The sequence below is a fragment of the Coccinella septempunctata genome, chromosome 6 (assembly GCF_907165205.1).
Source record: "Coccinella septempunctata chromosome 6, icCocSept1.1, whole genome shotgun sequence".
NCBI classification, from domain to species: Eukaryota; Metazoa; Arthropoda; class Insecta; order Coleoptera; family Coccinellidae; genus Coccinella; species Coccinella septempunctata.
Window position 1 is genome coordinate 11,420,133 of NC_058194.1, and position 19,484 is coordinate 11,439,616.

Here is a 19,484-nt window from a genome sequence, read left to right on the forward strand (position 1 = left end):
TTGTTGACCGAAAATTCTGCTAGTAAATGTTCTTTTACATGTTTGGATGCTATTATGCAGATTGTTTTTTTAAATCTCGAAGTTATCAACATAGCAGTTATGCCCTATTTGAGAAAATTTCAAGATTTTTTCAGATTTCAGACAAAGTATGCTAATGATAGATATATTAAAGCAATATAGAATTCAATGAGTAATCTGATTATGAATAAAAAATTTGGGTGTTACATATAAAAAACGAAAGTTTGTACCACTTCCCAATGCCTTGAGTTCATGGTTCAAATTCATATTGCGCTTCGAAAGGTCGGAAATCCAATCAAGGATCAAACAAGACGCAAATAGTACAAATACGAAATGAACGAATGAGTAGGTTATGTCGACAGTACGTTCCAGGTATAAAAATGACCGAGAAAGAAATCTAAAGATGACATTTCGTTCCCCGTTCTCTCTACGTTCAATCTGTAAGATCCTCAAGACGAACTCACCCTTAATAATGGTTTCGTTCATTCCTCGCCTTTTTAGTTTGGCCGATACGTTTTTTATGTTAGCGCCATTACGAATCTCTCCTGTGAGACTTACGTACCTCCGGCTCCATACTATGGGTTTTTCAAACACCGGTTCGGAAAATCTGCTCTATATTGATGATACTTCTAAAATACATCGAGAGAAAAGTGAACGTCATTGAACGTGATTTTCCAACCAGTCTTTAATGAAAAACATACTTCAATCAACATTTGCAAACATTTCCCCTAAAAATAAGTGATATATAGTTTTTTGAACGAAAAACTCCATGAGTGTGTCTGATGAATCATTAATTAATTGGTAAAGGAAGACGCACTTGTTTTTATAATTATATACTTTGACTATCGATTTCGGCACTAGGCCATCATCAGGTCAGCTGAAATATAAATAAGACATAGACAATAAAGTTAACAAGACGACAAATAAGGTAGAATTTTCTTTCCTAGAGTTCATCAATTCACTTTCCAAAATTAAATTCACTTTAGAAATTTCAGAACAAAATACCATCAACTTCTTAGATCTGAACATAACCCTAAAACCTGATAATACGTTCGAGTTTAACATCTACAGAAAGCCTACTCGGACCGATATAGTAATTCCTAAGTACTCTTATCATTCTCCTCAAATCAAGAAGACCGCCTTCCACTTTCTTTTGAACCGCCTAGTCAACATCCCACTTTCTAAAGTGAACTATCAAAGAGAACTAGATAATATTTGTAAAGTAGCAACAGAAAATCACTATACAAAACAATTTGTCTATGACATCTTAGCCACTGTAATGAAGAAAAAACTTCTTAAGAAGATATATCCACATACTTCTGTCAAGACGACATAAATAGCCGTCCCCTACTTTTCCAACCTCAACAGCAAACTACAATCATTACTAAAGTGCTTCAACTTAAATCTTGTTAATACTTCACATGGGACACTAGAAAGAGTACTTATCAATAATAAGCCCAAAAAAGACAAAACCCAAAAAAGCGGAATATATAAAATAACCTGCGGTAACTGCCCTGCTTTCTATATCGGTATGACAACTAGAGCTTCAAAGATCAGATTCAACGAACATATCAAGAATAGACCTGCTTCGGCCATGGGTAACCATCTATTTGAGAGCAAACACTCTATCTACTTCTCTCGATGAACTAACTTTACTTCATCAGCATAGTGATTTCCATAAGTTAACACTCCTAGAACAACTGGAAATTCTAAAATGCAAGAACGACGAACATCTCCTCAATGATATTAAAGATTTCCCGACAGTCAATCTATTCAAGATGATTCACCCTCCTGCCATATAGTCTTTTCCATCTGCCTCCATATACGCGTTCATGTGTACATGTACACATAAAACCAAGAAGAAGAATTGAAAACTGTCGAGGTGTTTTTCATAGGGAATTAGAGATTATACCGACTTAACCTAGAACATCTAAAAAAGTAAAAAACGAATATTCAAAGGAAAACTATAATTTATAATACATCTAATGTCTTTTAATTGTACATGTTTCATTGACGGTTAGTTTGTGATGTATTGCTTCGTGTCTATCAGAGAATATTAATGTGAACAAAACACTTGTAAAAATTTTACGTTATTTGACGTTATTATCTATGTCATCTATGTCTTATTTATATTTCAGCTGACCTGATGATGGCCTAGTGCCGGAATCGATAGTCAAAGTATATAATTATAAAAACAAGTGTGTCTTCCTTTACCTACCAATTAATTAATGATATATAGTTATTGTTAGTAGTTATGTTACCATCAAGCTCTTAAAGATATATTAATAATTTTCAGTCGGAACACAATAGCTTATGTGAAGATATAGAAATAAAGATGGAACCAGAAGATGATGACTCAGAGGCTGAAAAGGAGATATTTGTAAGTAGCATAATTTATTTCCTCATCAGAAGTTACGAACCTACGAACCTTATTTCGACTGTCCTGATGGAAATCAGGACAAGCCCTAGGCTCCGAATGTTGCTTGCAGTAATCAAAGAGTTTAAATGATCCATGCTCATTCGCTTAAATTTCAAAGCAACATATGGCGGCGCAGGTCGTTTCGATCAAGATATAATTGACTTTGAACAAAGTTATCAAGCTTACTACGAAAAACATAATGGGGGATTACATCAATTTTTTTTTTCAACTATCGATAAATCTATGGGAATTTCATACCCACTTATTAAAGTCAAAATTCGCGTTTTTTTGTGAAGTTAGTAGTTACTTGTGGTATATATTCTATATTATATTTACTGTTTGTATTTCTCCGTATAATTTTGTGCAGATTAAGAAAGAATCACCCTGTAACTGAAATAATTCTGGGTTTCAGGAGGAAGAAGTAAAGGCTGAACCTTTACCCCTGGGAGAAGATTATCAGAATTTTTTTCAAACTATTAATCACTTTACTGATGAATGCTTGGACGATATATCCAAAGAAATTGATTCTTCCGGAAAATGGGAAGATCTTGCTCAGTTACTGGACATTGGGCACTTGATACGAATGGAGACTATTGGTGAAAATAGTCCTGGCAAAAGAATTCTCGAAATTGCTGTGAGTGTGAATTATCTATTCTACTTGTTTTTTCTATCCTTTTTGTCCCGCCCGTAGCAGAGAACAAATGAAATAATTATTTGCTAGTTTTCAAAGCATTTTACAGTTTTCATAACTGAAGGTTTCACCAAGAGAATGGAGTGAATTGGTTTTTTATGTTGAGAAACAAATACATATAACTAATTAAATTTGAACAACTTCATTTCAATTATATAAATCGCTTACGACCTAGTGCAGTCTAAGCCATAGACCTATAACAGAGAATAGATATACCACTCTGAAAACCAGCTTCAACGCCATCTGTGTTTTTGCGGTACAGTTACCAATTTGAAAAAAAAAACTAGATTAAAAAAGAATGGGTAGAGCACATCCTTCCTCTTAAGTAATATAGACAAGCATTTTTGGAGAATTTCAAAAAGAGAATCAAAAGAAGGTTCGAATTAGCTGTTGATTACGAAATTATTGAAAAGTTGGAGCTAATGAGAATCTTTACCTGCTTTTCAGTCCTCATATTCCTGGTGCAGCTGCACTTTCTTGTGGTGTGATTGAGTCTGTCTCTCCCCTCTATATTCAATCAAATCCATTTCATTTCCACTTTTTCACATTAAAACATAAAATGAATTCTCTAGTTTTCTAATGATCAAAGATTATACATATAGAGTAAAAAGATAGGAAACGCCCTCATACCTCTTAATACTGAAAACCGACTACATTTTGGTCAGTGAAAACACGCTTGACAATGAAATGGCGCTCAAAACGGACTGTTGTCGATACAGAAAAACTTTTTAATAACAGTTTTCTGTTTTTTAATTGAGGGGCGCGAAATTCTAATTCTGTTCCTTGTATTAAATTTCAATATCGACTTTGTTTCGATCAGAAAACATCCTTAGCGACAAAACAAAAAAATGGTTTTGATTTGTGCTCAGGATGTTACGTTTTCATCCAAACATTATTTAGAATCAATTGATATCAATGAAAAACGCTGTTGAATGTGCTATATTTTTATTTGCAATTTATAAAAATTTACAAAAATTGAAGCTTTGACTAGGGCACAAAAGTATATTGTAATTGTAGGAAAGAAAGTATTTAAGATAAAGTTTATTAATTTGAACGTCGGTAGCACATATCCAACAAATTCGAAGAATGACAACTGCTCACCTGAATGAATTTCAATTTTCAATCCTTGAATCTGCCACGGTCGAAGCGTTTCGGTGCACTGAATTCTGCACACAACAATTGTTGTATGCAGAAACCAGTAAATTAATTTACGTGGATAAACAGTTCTCAATTGATCTGCAGTAAAATGTTCACTGCACATGGTGTAGTGTTTGCTGAAGTCATTGTCTTCACACCCTGAGAATTTTATCCACTTCGGAGCACTGAATATTAGAATCAATGATGACCGATTCACATGTTACGAGTTTTAATACTTACGCTTCCATTTTCCTAAGTTGAGTGAAAAACTTTATCTCGAAAAATCCATTTCATTATTCGATCCACAGTTCTTCACCATTCGAATAATATTTTGGTGTTTTCACCAAGAAATAAAACAAAAAAATTCAATAATTATCTATTAGAACGTGCTAGATAAACAAAACATTCAAAAACCTCTTTGCAAAAACTCTTTGATCAAAATTGACATCTGAAATTTCATGTTTCCACAAATAGCACTCAAATTAATATTTTAACCAGTCCTTTCGTCTTGAAAACACGCTTGACACACAGATGGTGCTAAAATCGCTTTAATCGCCTCGTTTCCCATCTTTCTACTCTATAATCTTTGCTAATGATTTTATTGAAGTTTGCAGTCAGATTATGTTTCTATGGAAATGTTTTCTTCCTTCCCAAAGATTATGGAGAAAAAATATAGAAAACGCCCTCATATCTCCAGTACTAAAAAACGTCTACATTTGACAATGAGATGGCGCTGAGAACGCACTGTCAATACAGAAAAACTATTTAATAAAAGCTTTCTATTTGAAGGACGCGAGAAATTCGAGTTCTATTCCTTCGATTGGATTCCAATATCGACTTCGGTCAGACCAGAAAACAAACCTGAGAGACAAAACTAACATTGTTTGTAATCAATGTAATGTATGATAATCAACGGTGACAGGAGTTTGTCATTTTTTAATTCTAATTTACGCATGTGTATAAGTCGTTTTCTGAAAAACGATTAGGCATCACTCTTTTCATAAGAGGTGGGCTGCAACACCTCCACCTAGCTGCACCAGTGATTCTGAAAGGTCGACAGTGGCAGACACGAACTAATCATTTAGCACAACTTTTTTTTTCTTAAATTTTGAAGCGCTGCTAATTGAGAACACATCCCTACTATAGTAGCAGACTTTCTTTCTTTGTACCTTCACATTGTCTTCAATGGAATAATTCAGTTCTTCCACGCAGTTTTTTCCGAGGTTGATTGCTACCACATCAGTCCAAGCAGAGTCAGACATGAACAAATGATTCAGCATAAACTCCTTTCATTACTTTTTATGATTTTGTAACTAGAACGGAGTAAAGTTGGTACACTTTAGTGTTGTTTATGTCAAAACGAGGTTGCCACAACAACTCCGATTTTTTTACGTTGCAAAAATTCCGAACGTGCTTACGTAAAAGCAAACAAAAACGTATCAGAAATCGGGCTTCATTCACTTTACATTATGAGACCAGGAGCTTCATGGTGATGATTTTGATAATATGATGACATTCTGTCATGTGCACGTGAAAAAATACCAGAAGATTAGAACTTCTTTCGAAGGTCATGTATAATCCCGAAGGACTAGTTTTTGAAGAAACTCAGGACGTCTTCAAAGGGGACTCAATTTGCTACAAAATGATACTAGAATTGTCTCTGTGGACCCAATAGTTTCCAAGATTCACGCCCGTTTGCACCACTTACCCTTAAATGTCCCTCTTTGCTAGGTTCCACTTAGGCTCAAGTTTCACTCAAAAATCTCCTTTGTACCGGTACCGCTTAACGCATTGACATTTGGAAACTCGGTAACGTCCAGTTTCATAATCAAATTGGAAGTCACATTAAGCTTAAAGGTCACTTTTAGTGAGTAAGACGATTCAAATCGTAATTGAAATTCTGTGAAGAGTCAAAATATCAAAATCGCAATAAAAAAATTTGAGTCATGGCTTTCAATGGACAGGCACCAGTGGTGACTACTCCCCTGTATTTTAAATGTATATAAAAAAAGTCAAAATATAAAAAATATTATATTTCAGACGCAAGTTGCAACTGTAAAAGAAATTCGAGGCTTTTTGGAAAACTTGGATGAGACAAAGGCTGTCCAGGCTATTGATCGGATGGCTCTTCAAATTTACAATAGTTCGTCACCTACAAATAGTATGTGTCAAGGATCTGCTTGAATTGCGGGGTTCCATTTCGAATCAATTCCATCATTTTTCTATTTGGTCATCCCTTGGCCATCCATGAAATGGCGAAAAACACCTGTCACAAAATGACAATGAACACATAATTAACTTTAGTGCAAAATTGATATATTTTATATTTTCGTATCTAGATAAGTGCCATGTTCTATGTCTTCTGAAGTGAGAGTTTAGTTTGTTAGAACTTAATCCCACTATTTAATGTTTTAACCAACATCATGTTGTTTTTTTATATATCATATTCTTTATGTTTTATCATGTACACGCAATTGAAAATAAAGACTTGTTATTTATTGTGTCCATTTTTTTTTTCATGAAAGATTTACTTTGTAGCAATGGAAGATTAGGTAGGCTCTTTTGATATGAAGAAATATTAGCATTGAGATCTTACAATAATTGATGTTTCAAATACTACAGATATACAGTAAAATTTATGTTCTATTGGTATGCTGGATTTTGAATCCAATATTTTGAAATGTTCTGAATATAGCAGGGAATTCTTGATAATTCTCAAGATTGATATCACAAGGACTGCGTTGGTATTCTGTGTCCTGAAGAATTCTACATATCGTCTTCTACTATAATAATAATAATAATAATAACTATGATAGAAAGCAACAGTCGCTTGATTTTATTCCGTGTATCTAACGCTACTGTTCGGTCTATGAACATAGATACATGGAATGGAAAATAAACATTCCAAAGACTGGAATGAGATGGTTGCTTATTGTCGCCAACCACAATTGAGACAGTTGATTTGGGCATCAGTGTCACATCAATTTTCAGTACGAATAGATAGAAAGTAGGTAAATTTTTCAATTTAGCGCCACTGCCTTAGTGTCGCGCTAGACAGAGAAACACCGAATGTGTGTACTACAAAACATTCATTTGTAGCACTGAATGGCCATTCCATGTATCCGTGTTCTAAGTGTTCGGTTCGGGTGATTTCGGCATTATTCTATTTCTATCTTTGAGTATTATTGAATACTCACGTTATGCCTCCGATATTCCCTTAATTTGTAATATTTTTTCATACTTGATTAAAATATCCCAATAAGGAACATAAATAGTGCCATCAATTAAATCCTAATGTATCTTCAAAAGCAGTTTATTCGAAGGTTAAATGCATACAACTGGATGGGCCTGAATGCTATTAAGGTTTACAATGATTCAAGTAGCGCGGGTACAGGCAAACCTCTCTGATATGGTACCTATTGAGCAGCCAACATACAAAACGTTCTAAACCTAAACCATAACCACCATGAGGACAAGTTCCGTATTTTCTCTGGTCTGTATACCAATAATAGGGAGCAGGATCGATTCCTTCATTCTTATACCTGTGAACATATAAGAAATTAAATATAGCATATGTTCAGTTGGTTGATGCAACGTGACTATTCTTGTTTTAATTATATTATATAAACTCTTACCCTTCCAATAGTTCTTCTAAGTTATAAATCCTCATAGAACCACCGACAATTTCGCCAACATTAGGTAAGAGAACATCCACACTTTCAGTCAACCTCTTATCTTCTGGACATTTGCTCATATAGAAAGATTTTATATTTGCTGGGAAGCGACACAACATTATGGGCTTATTAATCTGATCTGTCATCTTCCTTTCAGGCATTTCAGGAATGTCCTAAAAGAGATTAATTATCAGCAATTGCTAAGAATATTCTGTTTTCATATGCTATTTGACAAGTATAATGCTGCAAGCGAGAGACAAATATTGATGAACAAAGTATTAAAAAGTAACTAATAATTTAATTGGTAATATAATTTTGGACTGAAATTAATAAAGGAATAATATGAAGATATTCCATCATTTTCTTCTAATTTTATTTTGGTCATCTTAATTATCAATGGTAAGTAATCTCAGGGCCGCGCCGCCCTCAGGGGCAAGATGGGCAGGGCCCAGGGGCGCCATAGGCGACCCGGTAGCAATAGACCATATTAGTGAGGTTAGGCGGGAAATTTGAATCGCGATCCATCCGTGGATCTGGTCCCTGAATTCCCTATGCATTTCTTATGGGACTAAAAATGCCGCGTACTTCTCGCCTGTTTTTGGATATTTTAGCGAATTTCTTAATATTTATTTCTGTTGGAATGTGTTCTATGATCCTTTCTTAACAAGCTGAAAACAAAATTTCGTAATAAAATGGTATATTTTTTTAATAATGGACCAATATAAAATTGTTCAGCAAGATCCATGGAAGTTTGTCGTAGCTTCATTTCGTTTCTAACCTCTGAAGCTGACATAATTCTAACGCGCAAGCGTAGCATGTCATTTTCTTTGTTACGGTTCATGATTGACGTATAGCAGAAATGATCTACGACATACGGATATATTCCGTAAAATAATGTGTTCAATTTTGATTTTAGGACATATAAAAGTATTTTGTGATGTAAAATGTACTTGGAAACAACCTCTAATAATTGCGGCACCCAATTTTGCATGTCTTTATATTAACATTTACTTCTAGCTAGCGATATTCCATCTTAAAGTCGATTCCTATGTAAAAAAATTTGAATATGGATCTCCCGCCAATTGAGTGATTCTAACCTCACTAATATGGTCTATACATAAACGTGTCTTTCATGAATTATATTCCAGAAATAAATTTCCCACAATTCTAGTATCATCCGAAAATGACTTTTTGATAATTGATGCATAAAATAATATGAATCTCGAAAATTTATGAGCCCCTCGTATATTTCTATAGAATGAGAATATGGAAACTTGGTTGTATCTTGCACCCCTTTCCGGAATCAATTATGTGATTGGATTGGAGAATTGAAAATGGAAATCCTTTCTGAAATATCAAAGAAGCCCCCTCGAAACCAGAAACGATCGGTAATGGGATAACGCTCATTAAAGATAATGCAGACAAACTTGATAAGTTATATCCACAATAAGTTGCAAAAAAAGTGATTTACGATTTTGATAGGACGGCGGCGCCTTTGATGATTTCGGATGTTAAATAAATTTGTGCATTGACTTCCGACTAGATATGCATTTGATGCTAGGAATTTTTTACACGGGAATTTCTTTAGCCCAAGCTCAAAACGCCTCCCCTAATGCCGACAAGACATAGGTTATTCCAATTAAAAGCGCACCGTGAATACTACATACTTAGATTTTGCACTGCAAACCGTTGTATACACTGTGTTTCGAGACTAAATTAAATTAGTTCTAATATTCAATTAAGGTGAGTTATAGATTCATTATTCATTCTACTATAGTACTGCCGTAAATGATTCCACAAATAACAGGAAGATGATTCTTTTTCTTTATATTTATGGTGCAGTTCTGATTTATAATTTCTATACAGTGTGACGCAGCCCAAATAATATAAATAAAATAATAAGGATAAATTCAGATGCATACCATCCGCTGATATAAATTTCAACAAGTGTTACGATCTGAATTGAACTATCCAATTTGCCATCCTCAAGGCCCCAAATGGAGTACGCCCCATCGAAGAAAAGCGGATGCTGACCATAGTTTCGGTATCATTTGACCTCATCAGAGCAACATAGCTGACGGAGAAAGTTTGGAATTGATGGACCCTTATTCAATACTGGTACGCGCTATTGAGTACTATCCAGTAACACGTCAACTACTGAGTACTATACAGTTACCCAGAGCGCCAGCCAGTATGAAACGGTGTCCGATTCAATACCCTCCAGATAGACACCCAGACCATTTGGGGCCTTGACGATGGCGAATTGGCTAGTTCAATTCAGATCGTAACACTTGTTGATATTTATATCAGCGGGTGGTATGCATCTGAATTTATTCTTATTATTTTATTTATATTATTGTTTTTTCACCACTGAATAAGACTATTTCCTACTTGTTAGTAGTGGTAAAAAGCCTTTTCGCTGCCAGAACTAATAAGCTGATAATTTGAGGAAAGTAATTGTTCAGTCAAAATGAATGAGTATGAACTTAACACAGATTATATGATTTCTACTAATTAAGTTTCAAACCAGGAGAATCAGGTGGGTGAATATTGTGATAGCGAAACCCGTGTCTTGGTTTGAAACTCAATTTGTGTTGAGTTCAACTATGGATTTTCGTCAAATGTCGGCCACATCAATTCAATGGATGGAGTATGAGAATAATTATTCATTCATTTCGTTATTTTTCGACAAAAAACATTTGCCGACCTTGTTGGAAATAAAGAGGAATTGTTTTAAAATTCAAGTTCTTATGCGAAGAATACTTACAGGTGTCAAAAGAGAAAAAAAAACATCTTGTTTCCAAAACTGAATAAAAAATTTCAATTAATGATTATTTACACTTTCACTCTAAGGAATAACAAAAAGGGGCGGATTTATATTATTAGCCCAGGGGCGCATCTTTGGCTAGGCGCGGCCCTGAGTAATCTCAATGCCTGCTATAATTTCTTTTTGACTGAAGTGTTATTGTTTCAACAATGTCTTATGCAATTCCTTCGAATGCATTCCGGTTTTTCCAGTGGGCACTTTGGCGATTGCCCAAGATTGGTTCTGTAGAAGTACTACCGATTTAGTTTTCGCGTTGCAAAATAAGATTGCAGACCTAAGGTGATGAGCAGTTACGGAAACATATTATGGCTGTTGTTATTGTTTTCATAACCTTAAAAGCTAATCGTTTTTCAAGTGTTGAGTTTTCATAGTCAAAGGATAAACGGACAACCTCTTCTTCGTAATTTTCCTTGATTTCACTTGAATGGACACTTTTGGCAGACGACAAACCTACTTAAATAAGTAAATTGAAACCAAATGAAAAGCATTCCGAGTCATTCGCTTGACAAGAGAAGACGTGCTACAGTGCTCCTAGTGCTATAAAAGAGAAAGCGGACGAGAAAGTCGAAGTGTCACAGTGCCGTAAAAGTGAAAGCGGAGGTGAAAGTGTACACTGGCGAAGCTGCGGAATTTATGATTCCGTCTACGAAACTTCCGAAGTTTTTTGTAAGTTCTATAAGTGTATGTGTTATAGAGCGTAAATTCGTTCAAATTCAGTGTCGAGTCCAGATCCCGAGATCGCTGGTTCCACGGATATCACTGGTGAGTCTGATTTTTCTGATAGTATAGAAAATATTTAATTTAGCCACATAGCTTGATAGTAACATAGTAGTAAGGATTTCCAATATTCATTATTATTCCGAAATACCTCACATAGTTCAATACGGACAAAAAGCCATGTCGGAGGTCTCAGACAATGAGAGTTCCTACATGGAAGCTACGGACACCGAAGAATTCAGCGATGGAGATGCGGAGGAGCTTGTAAGGCTCAAAGAAGAGAATGGGCAGTTAAAGGCTCAAATAAATAAACTGACTGAAACCGTGTCTCAGTTGGTCGGGGACATACGCCTCTTGAGAGAGGAGGTTAACAAGGATAAAGCGCCTCAATCCCCTAGTTTTGCTGAAATTGCAAAACAGATTACGGCACAGAAATACCCCACATTTGCAGCAATTGCAAAGCCGGTAGCGGTCCCCAAAAATTCCTCCAAACAGGAAGTAGCTCCGGAACCGGAAAAGAAGAAAAATTTTGCAACTCAAGTTGCTAAAACCCAGAACGCGCCCCCAACTAAACGCGCGCGAAAAGAAAGCTCCTCTTCTGATGAGGGGACTGTCAAGAAGGCATCGGAAGTGCCTAAAAGAGATAAAATTCCACCCATCACGATGATGGGCTCCTCAGATTGGGTAGAGATATCTAAAGCTCTCTACACAAAAAGGATAAACCACAACCGGTTAAAGACGGTATAAAAATCATCGCGTCAACCGTAGATGATTTTAGAAAAATCACAACATTCTTCGAGCAGCATGGTAAAGAATTTTTTACCTACCAAATGGAGGAGGAGAAGAAGATATATGCCGTTATTAGGCATTTACCAATCGACGCTGATCTTGCGTTGATTAAGGACGACCTGATATTCCAGGGAATATCAGACGCTGAGGTGTCCAGAATGACATCGAACAAGACAAAGAAGCCAATACCTCTCTACCTGGTTAAAACCCAGAAAAAGGAAATCTTCGAAGTGAAGCGACTCTACAACCTCTGTATTGTGGTTGAACATAAAAAGAGGCCTGAAAGTCCAAGCCAGTGCTTTAGGTGCCAAAGGTACGGACATGCACAAAACAAATGCTCCTTCCCGTGAAGATGCGTGAAGTGCTCAGGAAGTCATAGCAGCTATGACTGCACACTCACCAGAAAAGGTGAAGAGAGAAATGCCACATGCGTCTTATGTGGAGAAGAGGGCCATCCAGCTAGCTACAAAGGATGTAGCGAGTTCAAGTTGGTGACCAGAAAGAAAAATTCCCGAAAATCAGTTGAACAGAAGAAGAAGGTAACAAAAACAACAACTTCTGAACAAAAAATTCAGGAAGTAGCGAAGACCCAACCTACAGAGCAGGAAAAGAAGAGGGAGACTCCAAAACCCGTCCAGAAAAAAGGACAGAAAAAGCTTACAATGAAACAGGCTGTGAACAGTCAACAGGAGAAGAAACAGATATCTGAATCAGCCGATGATTTAGATATCTTCACGGAAAAAATTTTCAACAAGATAATGTTGAAAATTGAGAGGGAAATGGAGAAAAAACTCCAAGCATTATTTAGTAAACTGAATTAATGGACCTTACGGATATTAGGAAGAAATCCCTCAAGATAATCTCGTGGAACATAAACGGGATCAACACTCGGAAAGCCGAGATAGAACAAATAATATCAGAAAGACAACCTGATATTATAGCCCTACAGGAAACAAGAATAAACCGGAACAGAAGACTGAATTTCATGAATTATGAAACATATAGATGTGACAGAATTACAAACACCGGAGGAGGAGTAGCAATATTGGTGAGAACAGATCTGAAACACTACTTTAAAAGTAGATCCGACGAAACACAAGGAAAAACAGAAAAAGTGACGATTGTTGCCGAATTAAATCGGCAAAGAGTCGAAATAACCTCGGCGTATAAGCCACCACAAAACAATCTATTGGAAGAAGAGATAACATGTTGAAAGGATCAAACCCGAAAATCTCCATCGGAGATTTCAACTGTAAATCCCCATTATGGAATAGCATAACAGAGAATAGAAATGGCAAAAAACTCAAGGATTTCGCCGAAAAACAAAATGCCATAGTTATTGGACCAGAGCTACCGACATATCTTGCTTTTGGAAGAGGAATACCAGATGTAATAGATATCGCGATATTGAAAAATATAACTCAAGAATTCTCGATTGAAACTCTGGAAGATGGAACCTCAAACCACAATCCCGTGGAATTGACAATTGGAGAAGAACCAAGAGAAAAACTGCTGGAAATAAGAGAATATACCAATTGGACCAAATACAGCCATTTAATACAATCGGAAATAACAGAAATTCCAACTCCAGACGATCTGGAATGTGCGGTTGATAAACTGGAAGAGATTATATTGAAAGCTTACGAAAAAAGCACGAGAAGAGTGAAGAGACCAGCACCAAGTCATCCGCATGGCGATACGCCTAAAGAAGTAAAAGATCTTATACAAGAAAATCGAAGACTCAGAAGAATATATAGGATGAACAAAAATGATCTAAATAGAAGGAACCTCAACCGACATAGCCAAGTTCTGAAAAATGCCCTGAAAGATCTAAGAACAAGCAGATGGAACAAAAGGGTTCAAGAACTGAATACAATCGATCATTCTGCATGGAGAATGCAAAAAAGCCTACGAGGAGAAAAGACTAAAATTCCACCCCTACACGGAGAAAGGGGAATGGCTTATACCAATACTGATAAGGCAGATGCATTGGCGGACTCGATCGAACAAGAATCGAGAATAAATTACAGGATAGACGACGATAATGAAGATTTGGAAGAACTGGTTGAAGAAAATGATGAAGAAATGGATGAATTACCAGCGACTGCTGAAATAGACAAGCCAACATCGCCAAATGAAATCAGGGAAATAATTAGAAGTTTGAAGAAGAGGAAAGCTCCCGGAAGCGATAAAATAACGAATGTTATGTTAAAGAAATTACCTAGAAAAGGTATAGCCGCTCTAACAAATATCGCGAATGGAATTATGAGGACAGAACACTACCCAGAAAAATGGAAAACAGCAGAAGTCATAGTATTCAATAAACCATTCAAAGAGAAGAAGTTTCCACAAAACTACAGACCGATAAGTCTACTGTCGGCGTTAGGAAAAGTAGTAGAAAGAATTATCGCCACGAGGCTAAATGAGGAAACCGAAAATCTGGAACTAATACCACCAGAACAGTTCGGATTCAGAAGAGAGCATTCAACAGAACAACAGTTATTAAGGCTCACAGAGTACATAACAGAGGGATTCCAAAATAAACAAGCTACAGGTCTTGTTTTACTAGACGTCGCCAGAGCATTCGACAGAGTATGGCATGAAGGATTAATATATAAGATGAGATGTGCTGGATATTCGATCAAAATATGCAAGTTGATACGGAATTATCTCAAAAATAGAAGATTTTACGTGGGAGTGGGAGGAGAATGCTCCTCAACAAGAGATATAGAGGCTGGAGTACCCCAAGGATCAGTACTTGGGCCACTTCTGTACAACATATACATCCACGATATTCCGAAAAATCCAAGAACCATGCTAACGTTATATGCTGACGACACAGGCATAGCAACTCGACACCGAAATCCTGAAATAATAGAACGAGTTCTACAAGAGTCGATTGACGAAACAAATGACTGGTGCATAAAGTGGAAAATCAAGCTCAATGGACAAAAGAGCCAAGCAATATTACTACAGAAGAGAAGACTGCGACCCATAACGAAACTGGATGTTGACGGCGAAGAAATCGACTGGAAAAATGAAGCCAAATATTTAGGAATAACGCTTGACAAAGGACTTACTCGGAAAAGTCATATCAAACAAGCAATCGACAAAACGAAAGCAGCGATGAATAGACTCTATCCTCTGATAGGAAGAAGAAGCCACATGTCGAAAGAGACAAAATTGAAGATAATCAAGGCCGTTGCTAGGCCTCAACTGACTTATGGATCAGTTGCCTGGGGTTTCGCGGCAAAGAGCCATATCAAAAGAATTCAGGCCACTGAAAACAAGCTGCTACGATGTGCAATAGATGCACCTTGGTTTGTCAGAAATAGACAGATTTATAAGGACCTGAAATGGGAAGTCATAACGGAATTCATGAACAGAAAAGCAGAGAAATTATTCGAAACAGCGGAAAACCATCCGAATCAAGAACTTAGGAGACTAGTGGACTACGACCCAGAGGAAGACACAAGGAGAATGCGAATTTACCGAAGGAGACCAAGAGATCAATTAAAAAGAGATTAAAATAACAACAGAAACTTATTGAAAAATTCCATAAAGTGTTAATCCAATAGAGGATAAACAAATCCCAGCACGATAGTGTGCGAGAAGAAAACCGACCAAGAGATGAACGGTTTATAGGCAAATGCCCGGAACCAAAATTCAAGAAGCAGTAGGGTTTTTAGTGGGTCTCGAGCTCAGGAGAGTGAGAAACCCCACACTGTTCCCCCTCAGGAGATGAGGGTGGTTCGTCTGTCTTGCAGATTTTCCCCCTGCTACACCAAAAAAAAAATGAAAAGCACCTATCAACCTGAAAAAAAATCGCGATCGCAACTTTCCAAAAAGAAGAAATATATAATTACATAAACAGCAAATTCACTCCGACACATTTCATTCAAACACGAAGACACATGCGCTATCGCTCGCCTTAGGCTGGCCATACACTTATAGGTGTACCACAAAGGTACTCTTTTCAACCTACAATATCTCGCGAACTATTCGTTGAAGGAAGATGCTGCAAAGAGTATAAGGAATAAATGCCAAAGATGAAGGTCATATTCATTAGTATAGTCAAAAGACTGTCTTGAAGACTCTTCAAATGGAGCATATTTTCGAATCAAATTCACAATGTTAAAACTGATTATTGTGAGTTATGCTTGAGAGTTAGATATATGGAATCGCGGACTTTATCATAGAACTTCCTGAGCTCTACAAAATTCTAGTTGGTCATTTTTCCCTATCTCTCATAGTTATAGCGTCGTCCTTAATAGCCGGAAAGAAATGGACTCTTTCCGACATTTTTAATAATTACAGTCATATTTCAACCGAAATCATCAACAAACTATACATATACATATGTAAATTTTTCAAAATAAAAATTAGGGTTAGTGAATTTATTTACCTCTCCAAACTCGTAGAAGGTTCCGTCTGGTTTTGTTATATTGTTTTTCTTTAAATATTCAATGGCATCAGCATAATTCATTCTTAGGAATGGACGTTCTGGCACTTTGAAGTCTGGGTTCAATTCATGAACTATATCAGCATACGGCGATTTCAGAACTCTGTCAACAACATCACATATCAAATCTTCCAATCGATCTAAAAGTTCATCGAAAGTGATGAAGGGACACTCCGCTTCCACGTGTGTGTATCTGCAAATTAATGGAAAATTTTTCATCACAGAATAATAATAAAACCCTGAAATTACTGCATATTCCTACTTACTCAGCAAGATGTCTTCTTGTCCTGCTTTGTTCAGCTCTAAAGCTCTCAGCAATACAAAATACGTCTCCCATAGAGGGCAAACATGTTTCGAGATAAAGTTGGGAGCTTTGTGTGAGATAGGCTTCCTCCCTGCGGAAAATGAGCTTCAAAATTATAATCTACTTCAAAAGACTAACATACCCAAAATAATCTAATTTGAAAAGGGTTGCACCTCCTTCTACTTGTGTTTGAACGATATTTGGTGGAGTAATCTCGGCGTAACCTCTGTCTAAGTAATGCTCTCTGAAAAAATTCTAATATATATACATTGAATCGAATCAGTTTACGATAGTAAAGAGTTTCGGGAAGAGAAAGCAGAAAGTGAAATACTCTGGCGGAATCTTCCACGGATGGATGATTCTAAAACCAAAAATTCCTTGGAAACTTCAAAACTGAGATGTGAAAGGTGTCGAGATATCAATAAGTATAAGTTACACCTCCTCACTGGCTTTCTTACAGGACACTACAGGCATATGATGATAATAGAGACTTTCCAGTCATTAGTTGGGGCGCCCCGGGAACGTACCGCTCCGAATTTTGACCGTTCCAGTCCGCGGGGCGTGGTTAATTTGACAGTTAATATTAGGAGTTCCTGTCAAAGCAAGAGCGTGAAGCTCCAGTGCGTCAAGCTCCGGGGTTTCGCGCACCTGACTCCAAAGCAGCCATAGGGTTTATAAGAAACCGACGAATGTATATTCTGTGGGAAGGGAGAAGAAACTTTTTTTCACCTATTTACAAAATTCCTCGAAAGAATGCTATTTACGATGAGAGCCTTCAACCTCGTGATCGTTTATTGACAGATTAGATTATAGTGTTGGGCCTTCTGTTCGTAGTTACGACATCGGACAATACGACGATCTCAAAAGGCCTCGATCGGTCAATTATTCAGAATTTTAAAATAATCAATGAAATTCGACCAAGCTCTCGACTCTCAAATTGCATCCCATGCACAGGTGGATTATCCGGATAAAGACTATTCAAATTCAAGCAAGGTGCATACACTGAACAACAGAAATTAAAATGGGAGAGCACAAGAGCCTCAAGAAGAACTTTCCTAGTTGCTACAGGTAGTTATAATGCCTATGCCCATAAATACCATTCAGCCAACCATATGCCAATCTAAGCTTTGACGCAACATGCTTCCTGAATCGCAATCTCGAATCCACTATAAGACCCAAACTTTCACCGGTATCAGAAAATGAGAGTTAAACTCCACTTAAGTGTCGTAGTCTTCACTTTATCTATTTGTGAATCATTTCCAAAAATCAAGACAGTTGACTTGTTCAACATAAGAGAATGATCATCTTCCCACCCACAAAATGATTCCAGCTCGCGATTGAAAACCTCCGTAGCAGACCCGATATCGTTCTCAGGGAATAGAATAATAAATCTGCATATCGTCAGCGTAGCAGTGATACCGACATCGACTCAGTGAATAAGGAGATCTGGACGAATAAATCGAATATATTATTGGCCCCTCCAGCATGCAAATCAAACCAACCAGATTTCTCTTCCCCATAAACCACCCGTTGAACACGATTACTCAGAAAAGAATTAATTATTGCACATGCCTCGGCACTGAATCCAATATAATGCAAAACGGACAATAGAATTTGGTGATTTATCAGGTCGAAGGCCTTACTGAAGTCAGGTAGTACTAGTTATTTCATTACGATCTCGAGCAGCAAGAAGACCATCCACAATATCTTTGAAAAAGTGATATGAAGTATATTAATCGACCGCAGCTGGTTGATATCCGTCGGATTGGAAATTTTAGGAAGGGGTGCAATATAAGCCCGATTCCAAAGAACTGGAAAGTAAGATGTGAGCATGCATTCGTTCAATTATATGTGCGATATAGGGAATTATCTGAGGGCAGCAAAACTGAATCATGGTCGAATTTATATGATCAACACTAAAAGCTTTTGTTTTATGCCTAAGATAGTCTCAACTAACTCACCTTCATCGACAAGCCTAAAGTGAAAACTACAATTTTATCTTCGGTAATAAATTATTTTAGTAGAATGGGGAATTCTCCTCAATTTGGATGATCACTGCATATGCAGGTTTAAACTGAATAATTATGAGTTTCATTCCTGATTTTTTCGAATGCACCGCAGAAACTATTCAAAATCATTCTTCAAATATGGGGTTTTAAAATTTAAATCGCTTGATTCCGAGTTTACGATTTGGCAACAGCGACTACCAGACAATGAAAAGAACAATGTCCGATCAGCTTGTTTATAAATAAAATAACAGCTGTTGATTTACAGGCGCCTACTTAGTGGCGAGCTTCAACTGCAACCGGCCATAAAAATCCCATAAAATTTTACGACCTTCCTCGTTCGTCGCAGACTTCATAGACAGCCATCTTTGTCTATCTCATCAAGATAATGCATTTGTTGTCCTTTATTATCAAGGCATATTTCAATCGATGTTGACAAC

At 36.7% G+C, this 19,484-nt stretch overlaps 2 protein-coding genes across 3 annotated transcripts in view; one reads left to right on the forward strand and one right to left on the reverse strand.

Annotated features, from left to right (window-relative positions):
- Positions 1 to 6,763, forward strand: part of LOC123314990 (nuclear factor NF-kappa-B p110 subunit-like) — a 72,470-nt gene extending 65,707 nt beyond the window's left edge. The window contains exons 14-16 of one of the 2 annotated variants that reach the window (XM_044900500.1): positions 2,315 to 2,398; positions 2,850 to 3,071; positions 6,306 to 6,763. In XM_044900500.1, coding sequence (XP_044756435.1) covers positions 2,315 to 2,398; positions 2,850 to 3,071; positions 6,306 to 6,449 — 450 coding nt within the window. In that variant the 3' untranslated portion in view covers positions 6,450 to 6,763. Of the gene's footprint in view, positions 1 to 2,314; positions 2,399 to 2,849; positions 3,072 to 6,305 lie in introns of those variants that run through there. The other variant, XR_006537896.1, reaches the window with a different exon arrangement.
- A 799-nt stretch (positions 6,764 to 7,562) lies between these two features.
- The window catches only part of LOC123316152 (asparagine--tRNA ligase, cytoplasmic), a 37,300-nt gene continuing 25,378 nt past the window's right edge, over positions 7,563 to 19,484 (reverse strand). Inside the window, exons 5-9 of the mRNA XM_044902146.1 lie at positions 17,181 to 17,282; positions 17,001 to 17,129; positions 16,678 to 16,927; positions 7,901 to 8,112; positions 7,563 to 7,807 (exon numbers count right to left, since the gene is read on the reverse strand). Coding sequence (XP_044758081.1) covers positions 7,624 to 7,807; positions 7,901 to 8,112; positions 16,678 to 16,927; positions 17,001 to 17,129; positions 17,181 to 17,282 — 877 coding nt within the window. The 3' untranslated portion in view covers positions 7,563 to 7,623. The remainder of the gene's footprint in view (positions 7,808 to 7,900; positions 8,113 to 16,677; positions 16,928 to 17,000; positions 17,130 to 17,180; positions 17,283 to 19,484) is intronic.